We start from the raw sequence: 21,576 nt of genomic DNA on the forward strand, positions 1-21,576 counted from the left end.
ATATCCCACAATTACTTTGGATAGTGGATGCTCTACTGTATTTTAATACAGGATGATAAAAACCAACTGCGTTCAACAAAAATGTGAACGACTATTCCCTGAATAGGTTTCCAAGTTCTACAATGGATCGAAGGATGACCTATGCCATATCACATCTATAATCTAGATTTAAGTTAAGTTTCATAAAAGAGAAAACTATCAAAATGGTCTACAGTGATCCTCAATTATCTTTAATTACTTATCTATCTTGTCGTAGATTACAGTGGCTGATGTGCCTTCTCAATAATTATTTAACAGAAAATCATCGCGTTTCAGATTTTTACTTCACGTAGAAAATGTGAATACCATGAGCTTTAATTGACAATCGACACTAGTATTAAGTAAGAAGGGGGTGTAATAGATGAGACTTCTGCAGTTCTGAGTGAAGCTTTATGCGCTGTTATGCGGCATCGTGGGCGTTCATTAGCTTGGCGTTGGTTAGGCAGCGTCAGGGGGCGGCGGGCGGTGCAGCTCCATACAGCTCGCCGTCTCGGAAGCAACTCTCTCCTAACTTCTCCTTACTACAATTTACCGAAGTTGGTTTAAAAACAAACTATCCATCTGTGTTTTCATCTGACCAATTAGGGTCTCAATGTTAACCTTAAGCTCCGCCTACAAAAATTCTGTCTATCCAATGAGAAACATTATACTTTTCGTGGTGGGGCAATGTTTTTAACGTTTGCAACATAACAGAGACGCGAAAAAGTCTCACGCTAAAACTTGCGGCTGGTGTGGCCCTTTTAGTGTTATCGTAAGATCTATACTGTTCTTCTGGAGGGCTCTATCTTTTAACATGGGCTGGGGGATGGTCCTGGCGGTTGGCTGGTTAGTGGGTGTCCGTCCCTTATCGTAGGGCCTTCTAGCTTAACACGGTTCAGCTCTCGGCTTCTGTTCTCGTTTCTCCCCTCGGAACTGCGTCTGTTTCATGGTGGGAAGATATTCTTGTGTTAGTCTGTGGTATTCCATTTGCTTACTTGTTGATCGTATTACTTTGGTGAATTTAATGTCACGATTTATTCGGAGCTATGTGACATACTGCTGGATTTTCTTATCATGTCAGGGTTTTCATGGAAGGTGTTGGATACCTTACAGGCCAATAAGGTAAAATGCATTGATGCGCTGGGGGAGTGAGACAACGATGAGAAATATAGAATATTAAATTACGCTATGGTAAAGTAAAATATGCGAACTTTGATTAAAATCATTATAAGACCACACGTATACTATCTTACAAGCAGAAATCAACTTAATACGTGAACAAGCTGGGATATACCTACATTAAGATGAAAAGACATTAGTGCATAAGTCATCGTATAGTGAAAATCATACAACAACAAGAGTGAGCAAAGATAATGGCTTCACAAAATACAAAATGGGGCAAATGAACACGCATACACAGGTAATGTATACTGGAATTTGGGGTAATGAGCAACTCGCAAAGGCTACGGGCAACCATATGAAAATTTATGCACAATATAGGTTTAAACCCTTCAAAAAATTATCTGAATGCAAGATGTAGCGGATCAGTCAAGTCCAGCTTATCTAATAATGTATACTTTCGTTGTTCAAGTGTCATATCGATTCATTAGTTTTTTCCTAATGCCATATTTTAGAGCTAGTTTTTATTTGTTTTTTTGTTTTGTATGATAGATGTGATAGTGGCGTCCCTTTGGGGGATCTAGCCTCTGTATGACGCGCAGTTTTGACTGGTTTGTTTTCGGTTTTGTAACATTGTCTTCAGGTTACACGTACTTCTGAAGAAGACGGGCTTATATCCGTCGAAACCATGGTCAAAGTTTGAATGAAACCTTCTCTTGTTGCACCTGGTCGACTGTGCTGGATTCATTTACTGTTCTCTATGCGTTGCTAAAGAGCAGCCATATTCAAAATATTGAAGACATGACAGCGTATGCTTCAGTGATTGAAAATAAATGTGAGAACTCATCAGTGAGAGGAAATTTCTCTCTCTACTAGTGGTTTAGCTTCACACTTAAGAAGGCAGTGAGCTGGAGCACCACCACATAACCCTTCGCACCACCAAAGGCATGTCTTCCAGCACAGTAGAGAGGATCCCTGGTAGGCAGTCCAGATATACCTCGCCAATGAGACGTTTTGGAAGGATGACTGGTCTCACGATGCAGTCGCCAATAAATCTCGCCCATACATTGGACATATGCTATTGACTCGCTGCTACCACACTATGGGGATTCTCTGTAGCCCACAGATGAGTGTTGTGAGAGTTGAAGATACCGCACCTCGAAGAGGTAGCCTCATCTGTGAATAGGATGAATGACAGAAATTCCAACAACATGGTGGCCTATGCGACATGCCACAGCAAAAACATTGTCGAGGGGCAAGACCATACATAATAACGATTTCAAGCGTTTTTAGTGATGCGGATAGTGTCGGAGGGCACCTGCCTGGTGCTGAAACAAGGGTCACTGTCAATGATCTTTTATCTCCATCTTCTAGTCGGTGTATCACCCTTGGAAAGCGCTTTTGTTTGGATGACCTTTTTGCACTTTATCCTCTCAGGGATCGTTCTTTGCAGTTTATTCACATTATCATAATTTCACTATATAAGGGGAGCACAGACGAATGGAGAATCATTCTAGCCATGTTTCGAGCCGCACATGGGGAGATCTGTTGACATAAGTGACTCTGACAAAAGTGAGATTGCCAAGGCCTGGCTTCTGGGAACGGATATCACGAAAACCGTGGGAGCTGATCGGCTGTTCACACTCTGCTGTCGTGAGCATCTGTCGAAAGGGCTGTGAAAACCGCGAGTAGGCGACAAGGTATTGGACATCCACGCCTCATCACAGGTCATAGACTTCAGAGGATCGCCCATCTGTAAAGTAGTAGAGGCAGTGGTCTGGGAAACTCTGATAACAAAGTATAATGCTTGTGCACAAGTGTATCGGACCACACAGTTTAACATGTTAACCCAACGACATCGTCACTTAAGACAGCAGTGTAGTAGGGATCATCGTGTTTGGACCTTGATTCAATGGAAATGTGTCACTTAAAGGGATGAATCATACGTCTTGTTACACCAGACCGATGCTCGTTTTAAGGCTACTCAACAGTGTACGCGCTAAGATAGCAGGCTGGTGTGGAGAGTATTGTGGTGTAGAGACATATGCGTGGGCTTCATAGACATGAGTCAGTAATCGAAGGCACCACGACAGCTGTGGATGTTACCGCGGATCACTTGCATCCTTGCATTGTTGATGTCTTCTTTGACGCCAGTGGTATCTCCATGGTGCATAATTGTCCATGTCGTGTCGGTTAGACCGTCAGCGAGAGCAGCACCGCTAGTTCCTGCTACTAATAAGATGAATACACCGTTCACTTGTTACATTATTTTACAAGCTTCAAACAGGAGAGACTTATTTTCAGTTATCTAGGTAGTTACTAGTTTAATTTTGTAATTTCTTGCGTGTTTGAGTGCTTACTAGGCACAAGCTTCTGTCTGAATAACAGTGTAGTGTACAGTACCGCCGTTATTATCGACGCCTGTATCGACCCTCGTATCGTACAGGCTTTTGTTTGTATGGTTAGAACAGCTCAGTGTCGGTTAGACCGTCAGCGAGAGCAGCACCACTAGTTCCTGCTACTAATAAGCTAAGTACGCTGTTCGCTTGTTACATATTTTTACAAGCTTCAAACAGGAGTGACTGCAGTAATGGATAGGAACTGTGATTGTTGTGTACAGATGCGACCTGAGTTGGCGACCATTCGCTCACAGCTCCAGGCTGCTTTGGCTTCTGTCACACAGCTTGAAGTGCTGCCAAGGGGCGTCACTGTATTGGATCGAATGCGGGGATACGAGGGACGTCGAGCACGTCCCACGTATCCTCTGGTCGGTCCACTGCTGTGGTCGCCCCAGGTACTGCCCGCACTGAGGTTGACCCCTCAACCGTGGTCGAGTGGGAGATCATTCCAAAGTCAGGCAGGCAGCGAAAAATTTTTCGAGGGGCCGATTGTAGGGCCTCCCCAGTTCGTTTGACGAACAGGTTTCGGGCGTTATCTGTGGTTGACGATGTCTCTGAGCTGGATGCAGTCGCCCACTCTGATCCAGAGGAAGCTTCTCGGCCCGCAAGGTCTGGGCATTTACAGAGGGTGGGTTTGCTGGTAGTTCGGAGATCCAACGTTAGGCGCGTAATGGGGCCACTTAGGAAAAGAGTTGCCAAGGAGGGGAAGGAAGCCAGTGTGCAATCCATATGCATTTCGGGGGGAGTCAGTCCAGATGTGGAAAGGGTGATTCCGGATGTCATGAAGAGTATAGGGTGCAGCCAACTACAGGTGGTGGCTCATGTCAGTACCAATGACGTGTGTCGCTTTGGATTGTAGCAGATTCTGTCTGGTTTCGGGAGGCTAGCGGAAATGCTAAAGACTGCCAGTCTTGCTTCCGAGATTAAGGCGGAGCTCACCATCTGCAGCATCGTCGGCAGAACCGACTGTGGTCCTTTGGTGCAGAGCCGAGTGGATGGTCTGAATCAGAGGCTCAGGCGGTTCTGTGACCGTGTGGGCTGCAGATTCCTTGACTTGCGCCATCGGGTAGTGGGTTTCCGGGTTCCGCCTAATAGGTCAGGAGTCCAATACACACAGGAGGCAGCTACACGGGTAGCGGGGGCTGTGTGGAAGGGACTGGGCGGTTTTTTAGGTTAGAGGGTCTCAGGGAACCACAGAAGGGACGTCCGTCTAAAAGTGGGCAGGTAAAACACAGTAAGGTAGTTGTAGAAACGATTGGTATTGTAGTTGTAAATTGTCGTAGCTGTGTTGGGAAAGAACCAGAGCTCCAAGAACTGATAGAAAGCACTGAAGCTCAAATAGTTGTAGGTACAGAGAGTTGGCTAAAACCGGAAATAAGTTCAGCCGAAATTTTTTCAAACGATCTAGCAGTGTTTAGAAAGAATAGATTAAATACAGTTGGTGGTGGAGTATTTATTGCTGTCTGTAGTTCGCCTTGTAGCGAAATTTAAGTAGATAGTTCGTGTGAAATACTATAGGTAGAGGTTATACCTGACAATTGGACTAAACTATTAATTGGATCCTTTTCCGACCCCCCGACTCAGAAGATATAGTTGCTGAACAGTTCAAAGAAAACTTGAGTCTCATTTCAAATAAGTACTCCGCTCATACAATTATAGTCGGTGGTGACTTTAATCTACCCTCGATATGCTGGAAAAATTATAAGTTTAAAGCCGGCGGCAGGCATAAAACGTCATCCGAAATTGTACTGAATGCTTTCTCAGAAAATTATTTTGAACAATTAGTTTATGAGCCCACTCGAAGCGTAAATGGTTGTGAAAGCATACTTGACCTTTTAGCAACAAATAATCCTGGACAAATAGTGACTATTGTGACAAATACAGGGATGAACGACCACAAGGCAGTTGCTGCTAGGCTGAATACCTTAACACCCACAACAATCAAAAAGAGACGCTAAATATATCTACTTAAAAAAGCTGATAAAAATGCTCTTAACGTCTTTTTAAGAGACAGTATGCACTCCTTCCGATCTGATCATGTAAGTGTAGAAAATTTGTGGAATGTTTTCAAAGAGGTAGTATCAAGAGCAATTGAGAGATATATACCACATAAATTAATAAGTGATGGTACTGATCCCCCCTGGTGCACAAAACGGGTCAGATCGTTGTTGCAGAAGCAAGGAAAAAAGCATACCAAATTTAAAAGAACGCGAAATCCCCAAGATTGGCAAAGTTTCACAGAAGTTCGAAATATGGCGCATACTTCAATGCGAGATGCTTTTAATAATTTCCACAACGAAATTCTGTCTCTAAATCTGGCAGAAAACCCAAAGAGATTCTGGTCAGACATAAAGCACACCAGTGGCAAGACACAATCAATACCTTCACTGCGTGATAACAACGGTGAAGTCACTGATGACAGTGCCACTAAAGCAGAGTTATTAAACACGGTTTTCCGAAACTCCTTCACCATAGAACTCAAAGTAAATATTCGTGAATTCCAATCAAGAACAACTGCCAAGATGAGAAACATAGAAGTAGATATCCTCAGTGTAACAAAGCAGCTTAAATCACATAATAAAGGCAAGGCCTCCGGTCTAGATTGTATACCAGTCAGGTTCCTCTCAGAGTATGCTGATAAAATAGCTCCACATTTAGCAATTACATACAACCACTCGCTCACAGAAAAATCTGAACCTAAAGACTGGAAAATTGCTCAAGTCACACCAATACCCAAAAAGGGAAGTAGAGTAATCCGCTGAATTACAGGCCTATATCACTAGCGTCGATTTGCAGTAGGGTTTTGGAACATATACTGTATTCGAACATTATGAAGTATCTCGAAGAATACGATGCATTGACATATAGTCAGCACGGATTCAGAAAATATCGTTCTTGTGAAACACAACTTGCTTTTTATACTCATGATGTAATAAGTGCTATCGACAGGGGGTGTCAAATTGAGTCCATATTTTTAGATTTCCAGAAGGCTTTCGACACCGTTCCTCACAAGCGTCTTCTAACCAAACTGCGTGCCTCAGTTGTGCTACTGGATTCGTGATTTCCTGTCAGAAAGGTCACAGTTCGTAATAATAGACGGAAAGTCATCGAGTAAAACAGATGTAATATCCAGCGTTCCCCAAGGAAGTGTTATAGGCCCTCTATTGTTCCTGATCTATATTAACGACATAAGAGACAATCTGAGTAGCCGTCTTAGATTGTTTGCAGATGATGCTGTCATTTACCGTCTTGTAAAGTCATCAGATAATCCTAACGACTTGCAAAATGATTTACATAAGATATCTGTATGGCGCAAAAAGTGGAAGTTGAGCCTGAATAAGGAAAAGTGTGAAGTTATTCACATGAGTACTAAAAGAAATCAGCTAAATTTCGATTACATGATAAGTCACCCAATTCTGAGGGCTGTAAATTCAACTAAATACTTAGATATTACAATTACAAATAACCTAAATTGGAACGATCACATAGATAATGTTGTGGGTAGGGCAGAACACTTATACGGTGCAACAGGTCTACTAAAGAGACTGCTTACACCACGCTTGTCCGCCCTATTCTGGAGTATTGGTGTGCGGTGCGGGATCCGCGTCAGGTGGGACTGACGGAAGACATCGAAAAAGTACAAATAAGGGCAGCTCGTTTTGTATTATTGCGAAATAGGGGAGATACTGCCACAGACATGACACGTGAATTGCATTGGCAATCATTAAAACAAAGGCGTTTTTCGTTGCGACGGGATCTTCTCACGAAATTTCAATCACCAGTGTTCTCCTCCGATTGCGAAAACATTCTATTGGCACCCACCTACTTAGGGAGAAATGATCATCACGATAAAATAAGAGAAATCAGGGCTCGCACAGAAAAATTTAAGTGCTCGTTTTTCCCGCCTGCCGTTCGAGAGTGGAACGGTAGAGAGTCAGCTTGAAGGTGGTTCATTGAACCCTCTGCCAGGCACTTTATTGGGAATAGCAGAGTAATCACGTAGATGTAGATGTCACAGGGCGAGAAAGCTGCTGCAATGGTTGGATGCTTTGACACCAAATTCGCCTGGTTTGAATCCGATGGAGCACATTTGCGGCACCATTGGGCGTCAACGCCGCAGCCGCGAACCACTGGCGAGTAATTTACGGGAACTGCGTAACATGTTGAAAGGTGGCTACACTGAGCCACAGCGCCAGAGATCGCGCTAGAGAGTATTGTTCCGCCGCCTCCACTGGCAGTGGTTCTTGAGAACTCGTAGTGGGCAGTGATTATTGAGATGTCGTAGTGGGAGTGCCTGTCGAGGACTCGTAGTAGTCAGAGTGTGTTGAGATGTGCTAGTGGGCAGTGTTTGTCGAGATGTTGTTCCATGTTTTATGCAGTTGTTTGATGGGCTAGACAGCAGATGGTTCGAATGGAAATACTGTAATGATCAGAGTGCTATTCGTCAATATATATGAAGGTAAAATATTCTGTTTTTTTGTTTTTCATTATTTCAGTGTCTTAAATAATGCGTCATTACAGGTTCAGTCAACAAAGCATCTGGCTTGTGTTCTTGTATTAGAGTGTAATTCTGGTTTTCTTGAGTAATTATGGTATTTCTATTTTTTCTTTAATTAATTCAGTGTAAATGATATTTAAAATTTCTTGTGTTATTGAAGAAGAACCGTGCCAGATGCGTACGTTGAGTCATACTTCCACACACAGAACAGTTATACTTGTGCTTTGGTTTCGTAGGTTTTATAGTTGCTGGGGACTTAATTAATTAATTGTGTTAATGAAAATTTCCATTTCATTCTTTGTTGTTGTTCTATGCAGTCAGATTGCGTAATTATACTAGTCAGGGCCAACCGTTTACGAGACTTCGTAATCGGACATACAGCTACTAAATCAAAAAATTAAAAGTATTTGCTTTACATTTAATAAAGCCCCCATGCACGTGGCGACCGCTGCTTCGGATCGTCCTTGGAATTCTTCTGATTGTAAAAATAGTAGACAGTAGCATTGTTGTAGTAATTTGTAGTTTAGTAATTGTAGTCTATATTGCATGTGTAGATTGGGTAATTGGCATTCTTCTAATGGTATTTTGCAAAATTTCATTTCTGTTGTCTTGTCTACGGGTTTGACAATTTAGTGCAATTATTTCAATTGTTCGTTAATCGTGTTTGAAGGAAACATTTCGTGTGAATGGTATTGTTGGAGATAAAGAGTCATTGTGTGTAATTTTCGTACAGTGACGAGTTTTGTATGTTTTGAAAATGATTACGCGATCAATGAAAAAGGCAAAAATGATGAATAGTCAGAATAACGAAATTGTTGACATGGCGAACTCGCCAACACAGGACAACAGTATGATGAATAATGAAGTAGAAAATAATTTAATAAGCAGGGAAAATAGTCCGGAACAATTTCAAAATTTTTCACAATCAAAAAAATTTCAGAATACGAGATTAACGACAGAAGAAATGGAGCAGTTGATGGGTGCTATATTAAATTTGGGATCTCGGTTAGACTCACAAATGGGAACAATGGAGCAGTTACGAGACTCACTGGGATCACAAATGAAAGCAATGACAACACGGTTATGCTCACTGCTTATACTGAAATGGTGTTACTTGTTGGTGTCAGTACCTGCTCAACATTACTGGGTGCCACTGGTGGAACTGATTCTACTGAGATGATGTCACTTGTTGCTGTCTGCACCTGCTTAACATTGCTGGGTGCCACTGATGGACTGCTTCTACTGAAATGATGTCACTTGTTGCTGTCTGCACCTGCTCAACATTTCTGGGTGCCACTGGTGAACTGCTTCTACTGAAATGATGTTACTTGTTGCTGTCTGCACCTGCTCCACATTGCTGGGTGCCACTGATGGACTGCTTCTACTGTAAAGATGTCACCTGTTGATATCTGCACCTGTTCAACATTACTGGTGCCACTAATGGAACTGCTTATACTGAAATGGTGTTACTTGTTGGTGTCTGCACCTATTCAACATTACTGGGTGCCACTGATGGACTGCTTCTACTGAAAAGATGTCACCTGTTGTTGTGTGCACCTGCTCAACATTGCTGCTGCCACCAATGGAACTGCTTATACTGAAATGATGTTACTTGTTGGTGTCTGCACCTATTCAACATTACTGGGTGCCACTGATGGACTGCTTCTACTGAAATGATGTCACTTGTTGGTGTCTGCACCTGCTCAACATTGCTGGGTGCCACTGATGGACTGCTTCTACCGAAATGATGTTACTTGTTGGTGTCTGCACCTATTCAACATTACTGGGTGCCACTGATGGACTGTTTCTACTGAAAAAATGTCACTTGTTGGTTTTTGCACCTGTTGACCATTGCTGGGTGCTACTGCTGGAACTGTCAACTACTTGTTTCTTGAGCTATGGAAAGCGTTTATGTGAATATTTGTATAAACAGATTTTTTGTGTATTACTGTTTGTGAAAAGTTATGAGACTCTTACCTGCACATATTCGTCATTGCTGACGCTATTGATTGAACTGTTTAACCACATAATACTTGTGTAAACTATTATGTAAAGTCACATGTATGAAAGAATTTGTATTGCTTACTGTATTTTATATATTAGGTTATTGAAAGGTCAGTGCAAAGTCAAAATTTTATCTAGTTATATGATATTTACGCATTAATATTATCTTTTATTTTTGTCTGTATTTTTTTGACGAATTTGGTGGTATTTTCACCACCACTGCTAGCCCGTGGAGGAAGGGCATATGAAAGGTGGCTACACTGAGCCACAGCGCCAGAGATCGCGCTAGAGAGTATTGTTCCGCCGCCTCCACTGGCAGTGATTCTTGAGAACTCGTAGTAGGCAGTGATTATTGAGATGTCGTAGTGGGAGTGCCTGTCGAGGACTCGTAGTAGTCAGAGTGTGTTGAGATGTGCTAGTGGGCAGTGTTTGTCGAGATGTTGTTCCATGTTTTATGCAGTTGTTTGATGGGCTAGACAGCAGATGGTTCGAATGGAAATACTGTAATGATCAGAGTGCTATTCGTCAATATATATGAAGGTAAAATATTCTGTGTTTTTGTTTTTCATTATTTCAGTGTCTTAAATAATGCGTCATTACAGGTTCAGTCAACAAAGCATCTGGCTTGTGTTCTTGTATTAGAGTGTAATTCTGGTTTTCTTGAGTAATTATGGTATTTCTATTTTTCTTTAATTAATTCAGTATAAATGATATTTAAAATTTCTTGTGTTATTGAAGAAGAACCGTGCCAGATGCGTACGTTGAGTCATACTTCCACACACAGAACAGTTATACTTGTGCTTTGGTTTCGTAGGTTTTATAGTTGCTGGGGACTTAATTAATTAATTGTGTTAATGAAAATTTCCATTTCATTCTTTGTTGTTGTTCTATGCAGTCAGATTGCGTAATAATACTAGTCAGGGCCAACCGTTTACGAGACTTCGTAATCGGACATACAGCTACTAAATCAAAAAATTAAAAGTATTTGCTTTACATTTAATAAAGCCCCCATGCAATGTGCGTAGACTTCTGGTGCCATATACCCCTGTAAACCTATCAGGCTCTTGCACCACACAGAACCGCTGCTGTAATGCGTTACGAAGGCCGAATGTCACTCTGTAAAATTGGTGATCAGAATGTTGTGGCTCATCATTGTGCGAATGAACACTGAAACAGTTTCTGTAACCAATTCAGGTGATGACTTCTGCCCATGCAAGTATTAAAACTAATTGTTTGCGTGTTTTACCACACTCCACATAAATTTGACATAAAAAATGAAAGCAAAAAATATTTGAAAAACCCTTTGTGCCTAAGGGCATAAATTAGTCACTGTCATTTCTATATTCAGTAGTACTCTCTCTCTATTTTATCCAATTCCGTAGTAGACTGGACAGCGCTGTTGTCTATCATGTGGGGGACGTGTGTTCAATTCCTGGTACTGCCAGAGATATTTCCTTTGTGGGCGGACTGGTGCGATGTGCACTCAGCCTATTAGACCAACAGAGGAGCTACTCGGCCAATTAGTAGCGGTACCAAACTCAGAAAGTCCGACAACAGCTGGAGGGCGAGTGGTGACCGCATGCGTCTCCATAGTGCATCAAATGACGCCGTCGGCAGAGGATGACATTGTGGTCGGTTGGTCTAAATCAGAGGTTCCCAAACCTTTGTTTGTCACGCCCCTCTTCTGCCGAAAAGAAAACTTCCGTGCCCCCCCCCCCCTAAAAAATATAGAGATTTGTATTAATTATCAAGAAACTATTGAAAAATTTGTGATGGTGAAGTTGATGGGGACGTCATGTAACATGGTGGGCTGTTAATGTATCGAGTCGCAGTTATTACGTATCAGTCTAGTCTTGTGATTATAAGCCACTCCGAAAGTAAAGAAAGTACTTGGTAAACAAGGAAAAATATTTGCGACCTTTGCAGATTAGTGGATGCGGACTATTATTTTAAGTTGAGTGTAGCTTATTACTTTCATTCATTATCAAAAATAGTCACTCAGTCACGGTGTTAACGAACATCACTGATTTGTACGCCTATAGCGCTCCCCATTGTCATTGCGCATAGGTTGGCATTTATGTCAACGACGACAGCAACCGAACGGCGACAAAGGCCTAGTTCCCAGAACCACACTATAAATAAAAGATAAGTTTTACGAAATAATTTTGCAGACTACACAAAACTTTAAAAAATATGAATAAAACAACTTCCTTACCTTGATTACATTCCCTTGATGCACACCATTTCTTCACCCGTATACGATTTTAGGACTACTCTTCGATTGCCATATCTAGGATAAACTTTCGCTGTGTCTTCATCCAGAAGAAATACTATTATTAGTTGAAATAACATACCACACGTAACATCAGAATCCATAAGGATCACCCGCAGTATTTATATTTAAATCAGATTCACTATATTTATTTTATATTGTTTCTTCGAAATAATTTTTTATAATTTTACAGTATTACCTACATGTAAGGATAGTTAGTAGGAAAATAACAAGTTCTCTTATAATGTGACGTATTTATTATAAAAATATTATTTCCACACACATGTGGCAAGAAACAAACAAATAAATCAATGTGAAGGATGAGCTTGCATATTTTTTACAAGATTTTGAATTCTTGGCTGAATAGTAGAAACTGCGCAACGCAAATCATTGGCAATAGTGAGTTTGCTTCTAAGCTTATTTTTTTCGCCACTACCGCTGAAAATGCTCTTTCGCACAAATAAATGCTTGAAAATGGTAAATACAGTTTCAGTGCTTGTTCTGCTGTGCTGGGATACACCATGAGATATTTCACCCAAAGTAAAGGCTTATCCATCTTCTCAGAGGCATACTTCGCTGCAGAATCATTTTTAATTTCTAAGACTTCCCCTTGTACTCTGTCTGGCAACACATCCACGTCAACGAGAAATGGATCCGCCGCTAACCTATAATAACTGTTAGGGAAGTATCGTTCGAATTCGTCAGTGAGGTGCTGCAAATGGTTTGATATTTTACTCTTAGTATCAGTATCCTTAAAATCGTTTTGAAATCGGGCTTCTTCCAGTATTCCAAACAATCTGGGAAAGCAGGAATAATTGCAGGCTAAAATTTTACGTTTCCATAGTTGCAACTTATCAGTAAACGCTTGGATGGCAACCCGATGAAAAATTATGTTTGACTCTCCACCTTGTAATTTCAAATTTAATGTGTTTAAAGATTCGAAAATATCTGACAGATAAGCCAATGCAACATGAGCACCGGGCTCTCTAAATTCCACATACAATTCAGTTTGTTTGTTGTTTTCCAAAAACTGCATCACTTCGTCTCGAAGTTCAAATAACCTTCCTAGTGTATTTCCTTTTGAGAGCCAGCGTACTTCTGTATGAAGTACTCTGCTCAGAACGAACGCTTTTACTTGTTTCGCATTCACGCCGTGCACGTTTTTCTGGTGACAAAGGGCATAACCCCGGCGTCCAAATGACGAACCCGCCAGTTCATTTGAAGCGTATACAGTCTATTAAAGTCACTGTAATCGCATCACATGGGTATCCGCTGGTTGACAGGGTAATAAAACGGCATTTTTGCAGTTACTCAGTATAAGTGATTACTAGTCTGATGAACATAGCCTACTACGGCTAAAAGTTATAACATGATTACGTTCAGTTCATGTGTACAAATGTACGGAATAGTTAATACCTGACTTTTCTATTTTCCAATTGTCAGAAGTAAGTTGTTTACAAATCTGATATATTAGAATTAACGCATATCGCATCGTAATTTTGAGAATTTCTGTGTGTGACATTCTAAACGTGATCTTCAAAACCTGTATGTTCTAGGATAGGTTATTGAGATAGGATTGCGGGAAGTGGGACGCCAAACGATTGCATTTAGCACCATAATCTATCATTAATACCTGCACATTCACTTTTATTAAAATATCGATATTAAAAAGAAATATTAGGTTTATACCGCTAACTCCACCCGCGCCCCCCTTGCAACATCATCACGCCCCCCCCCCCTCCCCCCAGGGGGCGCGCCACCCAGTTTGGGAACCTCTGGTCTAAATGGTCTACCGAAGGCTCGAACGCAGATTTTTAGCTTTTTACTGGATTTAAACAGTCCTTATAGAAATTAATGTAAAGTGACAAACATTTGACTACTTGTAGAGCTTGTGCAAGGTTTAAAATTTGCTGTTGATCGATGCGGATTGTTGTTGGTATTTAACAGACGTAGTTAAAGTGGATTAGTGTTCAGAATATCATGAAGGCAAACAGTTCTATTCTAGCAAATATTCGTGAAAACAGTCGTTGTTATTTTCTCAGGATTTCCTTGACCTCATACAGCTTGCAAAGTGAAGTAAAAAATTGTCACAATGAATGGCTTAAATGTTTCTTTAAGTGCGATGTAACTGAATGTTACTTACGTTCTCTGGGAACCAAGGCGTGACGAAAGGCATCTGGAAGGTGTTGCTGTAAGAGTGCAGCGTGTCGAAGGAGTCCGGGCTGACGGCTCCAACCAGGGAGAACACGCCCCGAGAGAACTGGCTGCAGACTGCAACAAACAAACACGCCGAGGCTCTCAACTGGGTACAACTCGCTGTGGGTGGAGCAGCAAGAGGGTTTCCTAACATATGCGGATAGGAAATTAGAAACTTCTTCTGAAAGGAACTGACAAACATAATTCTATATCCTAATGTTCCTGGTGGACATGGAGAAGATTGAAGAGAATTGTGACAAAGAACCGTAGAATCAAAAAAGATAAAGGACAAACTTACGCTCTATGTACTATACTGTTCATTTAAGAGCGTTTGTAGTACAACACTCTTCTAAGTAGTCCCACCTTCCGGTAACATACCACTCGTAGGCATACTGTAATATCACAGCGCACCAACCTGTGCTTGCTTTCCTTTCAGAGCACAGTGACTCTTAGACACGTGTGTGGACTTGTTGTGGGTAGAAAGTGTTTAGCAGGACCGGCATGGCTTTCAGAGCGGTAACCATTTCGTTTGCAAAGAATTGGGCAGATGCTTCACAATAGCAGTCGTATATATTTCTACGTCATTGCTTCATTAGTTATGTAAGTTATTATGAACCTGTGTACTCTCCATGATTGGTTGTCGTATCATAGAGGCAACAGTCATCCGTACCATGATGGTCACTGAATCAAAAGATGAATACGCTCGATGAGCATTCCATGTGAGAAATTCTACAATACGTAGGTTTATGTATTTTGTCACAAGTTCAGCACCAAACTACATCTTGAAACAGATACTCATATATAAGGTGGCTGTACCGGTTATGGACCAATAATTTATGATTTATGACCTGTATACCAGACAGTCATTTATCACTGCTCCCCCTTTCCTATCCCCTCCCCCTCCCCCGTAGGCAGTATGTGCTGTTATCTGGTGTTTTTTTAGAATATAATTTATGAATCTGGGAAGGTATCGTATTGGTTTGAGGGCTTATGCTGGTGTTTATTTAGACTCTACTTTAGTATCCAATTAATTATCCTCATCACTATAATTTATTACACAAAATAACTGCCTCTATATTTATGCCACCCTTATACTAATTAGCATTATTTATGGCCTGATATAGTTACCAAAACCAAAACATAGCTGACTGAGATAAGTCTGACACTATGGTGTCACAGTGCACATAGAACAGTGTGAAAATGGCAAGAAATTTTAAAAAATCAAGTAAGATAGCTTGCTTTTTATGTGTTCTTTTTTTAAAATAATATTTTGGAACATTTTGATACAATTTTACACATCAGACTGTCTAGAGGCATGTGTGTGAATGTCTGTTTTAAATATTGTACACTACTGCTACGTAGCGAATGCACTGTGGAGGCTTTGGGATTCAGTTTTCTTTAGAAAAGTACACTTTTGCTACATGGCAATTACACTATGGAATTACAGAATCCTTTTTTAAAACAAAGTTCACAGACAACCATTTGGTTCCAGGTTTAACAACTACCTCTACTCCCTGCCCCCCCCCCCCCTCAATATGCGTACAGCGGTATTTCATTATCACGGCATGAGGGAGTCTGCAGCAGATGCATATTATGTGGTTGAGAGCGCAATGGCTGAATACGTGTGCCTATCGCACTATGCAAAGCCGGGAGTTGCTGTCTGCATCTTGAATAAACACGTTAAGTGCCCCAACCTACCCAGCACGGTGTTCCAGGAAAAGATGACTGTCTTCGATCATATGGAAAGCCCATGCCAGCATGTGGTTCGGCCGCTGTACAAAGGGAGTGGCCATAGACTCCCACACTGTGCTGTTTCACGAGTTGCCTTTTCTTGTCATAGTGTGTGTGTGTGTGTGTGTGTGTGTGTGTGTGTGTGTGTGTGTGTGTGTGTACGTGCATGTGTGTGTGTGTGCACATGTAAGCTGATTTCTTGCACGTTATTAGGATGAAATGACAAGTGAATAATACTGGAATTGGTGGCACTGCTGATGGAATGATGGTTGCACACTGTACGCAACCAGAGAGTCTCTGGCTTTAATCATTATCATGTGTGACGTCGTAAAATTCTACTTTTTTCAACACACCTAGTGTTCAGCACCTACTAAACAACTACGTATTACTGATCACCGTATCAGTAACTAATCTTGAGCTGCAGAGAACTTTATTTTAGCTCAGAAGAGGTGGCAGCACAGTATACAGAGCTACTTTAAGAGTTTAGGAAGATGAATGTATTTAACACACTCACTAGCAATTTTTCTTCCCACGTGCTGTCCCAGAGTGGAATATGGTTGACCTTATCATCATAAAACTAGAGGTAATGTGTGTCTCCTCCCACTCGGATATGCGTACACTACGTGATTAAAAATATCCGGACACCCCCTAAAACACACGTTTTTCATATTAGGTGCATTGTGCTGCCACTTACTGCCAGGTACTCCATATCAGCGACCTCAGTAGTCATTAGACATCGTCAGAGAGCAGAATGCGGAGCTCCGCGGAACTCACGGACTTCGATCGTGTTCAGGTGATTGGGCGTCACCTGAGTCATACGTCTGTCCACGAGAAACCTACATTCATAAATATCCCTAGATCCACTGTTTCCGATGTGATAGTGAAGTGGAAACGTGAAGGGACACGTACAGCACAAAAGCGTATAAGCCGACCTCGTCTGTTGACTGGCAGAGACCGCCAACAGTTGAAGAGGGTCGTAATGTGTAATAGGCTGACATTTATCCAGACTATCACACAGGAATTCTAAACTGCATCAGGATCCATTGCAAGTACTATGACAGTTAGGTAGGCAATGAGAGAACTTGGATTTCATGGTCTAGCGGCTGCTCACAAGCCACACATCACGCCGGTAAATGCCAAACGACACCTCGCTTGTTGTAAGGAGCGTAAACACTGGACGATTGAACAGTGGAAAAACGTTGTGTGGAGTGACGAATCACGGTACACACTGTGGTGACAGGGAGTGGATACGGCGAATGCGCGGTGACTGTCATCTTTGCAGTGCCAACAGTAAAATTCGGAGTCGGTGATGTTATGGTGTGGTCGTGTTTTTCGTGGAGGGGGCTTGAACACTTTGTTCATTTGCGTGGCACTATCACAGCACAGGTCTACACGGATGTGTTAAGCATTATCTTGCTTTCCACTGTTGAAGAGCAATTCGGGGATGGCGATTGCTTCTTTCAACACGATCGAGCGCCTGTTCATAATGTACGGCGTGTGGCGGAGTGGTTACACGATGGACTGGCCTGCACAGAGTCCTGACCTGAATCCTATAGAACACCTTTAGGATGTTTTTCAATGTCGTCTTTGTGCCAGGCCTCACCGACCGACATCGATACCTCTCCTCAGTGCAGCACTCCAAGAAACCTTCCAGCACCTGACTGAACGTATGCTTGCGTGAGAGGAATCTGTCATCAAGGCTAAGGTTGGGCCAGCACCATACTGAATTCCAGGATTACCGATAAAGGGCGCCATGAACTTGAAAGTCATTTTCAGCGAGGTGTCTGGATACTTCTGAGCACACAGTGTATGTGCGAACTCGCTCCCTATTTAGTTGCAAGCGGTGTCTTGTGTGATCTACATTATGCATCTGATCAAAAGTTTTTGGACACCTATTATTGGACCTTAATAAGGGTTGCCAGTACCATCGAAATGCACATTATATTCAAAAAAGATAACAATTGGCAGTAGAAAGAAACTTACTTCACCACACTGTCACTGATTTCCTTACCTATAAAAACCAGTAACGACATTTTTTTCTAAAAAAAGAGTGTCACGCTGACTTACAGGTGTTGGAACGAAGATTTTACTACCGCACGGGGTATATGAGATTTATACACCGAAGCGCCAAAGAAACCGGTACAGGGATGCGTATTCAAATAAAGAGATATGTAAACAGGCAGAATACGACGCTGCGAACGGCAACGCCTGTATAACACAAGTGTCTGGTACAGTTGTTAGATCGGTTACTGCTCCTACAACGGCAGGTTATCAAGATTTAAGTGGGTTTGAATCTGGAGTTATATTCGGTGTACGAGCGATGGGACACAGCATCTCAGAGGTAGCGATGAAAAGAGGACTTTCCCGTACGACCATTTAACGAGTGTACCGTGAATATCATAAATCCGGTAAAACATCAGATCTCAGATGTCGTTGCGGCCGGGAAAAGATCCTGCAAGAACGGGACCAAAGATGACTGAAGAAAATCGTTCAACGTGACAGAAGTGCAACCCTTCCCCAAATTGCTGCAGATTTCAATGCTGGGCCATCAACAAGTGTCAGAATGCGAACCATACAACGAAACGTCATCGATATGGGCTTTCGGAGCCAAAGAACCACTTGTGTACATTTGTTGACTGCACGACACAACGCTTTACGCCTCGCCTCGCCTCGCCTCGCCTCGGCCCGTCTGCATCGACATTGGACTGTTGATGCTGGTCGGACGAGTCTCGTTTCAGGCTGTATCGAGCGGATGGACGTGTACGGGTATGAGAACAACCTCGTGAGTCCATGGACCGTGCATGTCAGGAGGGGACTGTTCAAGATGGTGGAGGGTCTGTAATGGTGTGGGGCGTGTGCAGTTCGAGTGATATATGATCCTTGATACATCTACATACGACTCTGACAGGTGAACCGAACGTAAGCATCTGTGTGATTACCTGCATCCATCCAAGTCCATTGTGCTCTCTGACAAACTTGGGCAATTCCAGCATGACAATAGGACACCCACACGTCCAGAATTGCTAGAGAGTGGCTCCAGGAACAGTCTTCTGAGTTTAACACTTACGCTGGTAACCAATCTCCTCAAGCATGAGCTTATTGAGCGTATCTGGGATGCCGTGCAACGTGCTGTTCGGAAGAGATATCCATCCCCTCGTACTCTCACATATTTATGGACAGCCCTGCAGGATTCATGGTGTCAATTCCTTCCAGCTCTATTTCTTACATTAGTCGAGTCCATGCTAAGTCGTGTTACGGCACTTCTACGTGCTCGCTGGGGCCCTACACGATATTAGGCAGGTGTATTAGTTTCTTTGACTCTTCAGGATAGAACTGTCAGACATATGAGGAGAAGAGTCAGCAGAGCTATGTTAACACAGTAGCAATGCTTCGCAGCTGTTAATACATGTAGACAGTGGCCCATAGGCTGCAAACGAACACCATCTTCGTTATTTCTGTTCTCCTTGGAGTAAATATTGTAAAGAGATATAGACCAGCACTACATTGTTCAGTGTTATCTGTAAACAAGATAATAATCAAATAGGTCAAGTTGGTGGTATCCTAGGAATGGTGCGTGCCATGACCTACTTTTTAATTGTAATGTTTGCCCATAAACTACTTTCTATGCTGAGGTATGACCTACATCCAGGAAATTCAAAATAACAGCTCCCCTGACCACTCCAGACTTTATGGTCTACCACAACTGGTAGACAGCAACTGCCGTGGAAAGTGGTTGGGGGTTTTACATGTGTGTACAAACCAATCATTCCACCTCTTTATTCAGCGGTGAAAGCAGTGTTCCTGTTCATAAGTACATTTTCTTGACAGTTTCCAGATCGATATTCATGATTGTTAGAATTGTGTCAGACATCGCGTTTGCGTAATTGATGAACTAGAGACTATAGAGCAGTCCAGAAATTTTCCGTTCAGTGAAACAGAGTGGAGACACTTGTGTGAAATTCTCTCATATCAGGAGTGAACTTACTACTGAATAGAACCCACATGAAGTCAACATCAATGTTTTCTTCAACAGCAGCATTGGCACCCCGACCAGCAGCAGTCGTGGTGCCACCTCGATAGTAACTGTGTTTGGTGGTACACTACTGAACTACTAGATCGACAGACTAGGCACAGAATATACTTAAAAAAAGCAAAGTGCTACAATTATGTGGACTGATTACGGTGCAATGTGTTTTGCTAATGGCTGGTTACATCTGTTACATTATATGTTCAAAACGCAGTCAGTGACGTATTGCAATATATAATACAACATAAAGTTTGTGTGAGCATCAAATTGGATGACTTCATAGCTGCATGTGAACATGATCGCACATATCCCGAATTTAACACGTACAAAAGATAATTATTTGATAAACATTGCCATATGGCGAGTGGTTGTCACGAAAGTAGAATTATCGTGTATTAGTTTGTATATATGAAAGTAATAAAATTGATAATGTTTTTAAAAAGTCAGAAAATATGTTTAACTCACAATCATGCATATTCACAAACATGCATCTTACTATACCTCTGTGCATTACTAATATGGATGACTTTGAATTCCACAATGATACTACAGCATGATAAATGCTTAAAAGTGTTCAGACCTAAAACATGAGGCCATGAGAAATGCCATATTTAGTAGTAACAATAATCTGTGGAATGATCAAACAAAGTTCGTCCATAAGTGCTGCTTAAACTGTAAGGTATGCCAGTAGAGCCAACATATAAGCCATACGTTCCTATTTTTCTTTTGTACTACATTAGAACAATTAAGTTACAACCCTACTATCACGTGAGAATTATATTCTAGATATCTTATATACTTTGATAAGTACGAGGTGTGGCTGGAAAAAAACCGGACTAGTACTGGTGAAACAATAAAACGAATGCAATAGGGCTGAAAGTCGCGTGGCCTGTCACGTGACTCTCGCTCCGCCTACTGCTCGAGTTTCATCTGCCTCCTGCACTCAGTCTGCCCGTGGCGTCTGTTTTAAGTAGTTGACGTTTTGTCTGTGCGTCGGAAAATGTTGAGTGTACAGAAAGAACAGCGTGTTAACATCAAATTTTGTTTCAAACTAGGAAAATCTGCAATTGAAACGTTTGTAATGTTACAACAAGTGTACGGCGATGATTGTTTATCGCGAACACAAGTGTTTGAGTGGTTTAAGCGATTTAAAGATAGCCGCGAAGACACCAGTGATGACACTCGCACTGGCAGATCATTGTCAGCAAAAACTGATGCAAACATTGAAAAAATTGATAAAATTATTCGACACTTTCCTTGTCAACTCCTGTTAACTCAGACACTGCTCTGATTGTTAAACGGCGATCTTGTC

The 21,576-nt window shown here is 41.8% G+C and overlaps 1 protein-coding gene across 1 annotated transcript in view; it reads right to left on the minus strand.

The window, feature by feature from the left end:
* Positions 1-21,576, minus strand: part of LOC126260569 (glutamate receptor 1-like) — a 1,252,588-nt gene that overhangs the window by 637,476 nt on the left and 593,536 nt on the right. The window contains exon 3 of the mRNA XM_049957904.1: positions 14,454-14,581. Coding sequence (XP_049813861.1) covers positions 14,454-14,581 — 128 coding nt within the window. The remainder of the gene's footprint in view (positions 1-14,453; positions 14,582-21,576) is intronic.

Source organism: Schistocerca nitens, chromosome 5 (genome assembly GCF_023898315.1).
Source record: "Schistocerca nitens isolate TAMUIC-IGC-003100 chromosome 5, iqSchNite1.1, whole genome shotgun sequence".
NCBI lineage: Eukaryota > Metazoa > Arthropoda > Insecta > Orthoptera > Acrididae > Schistocerca > Schistocerca nitens.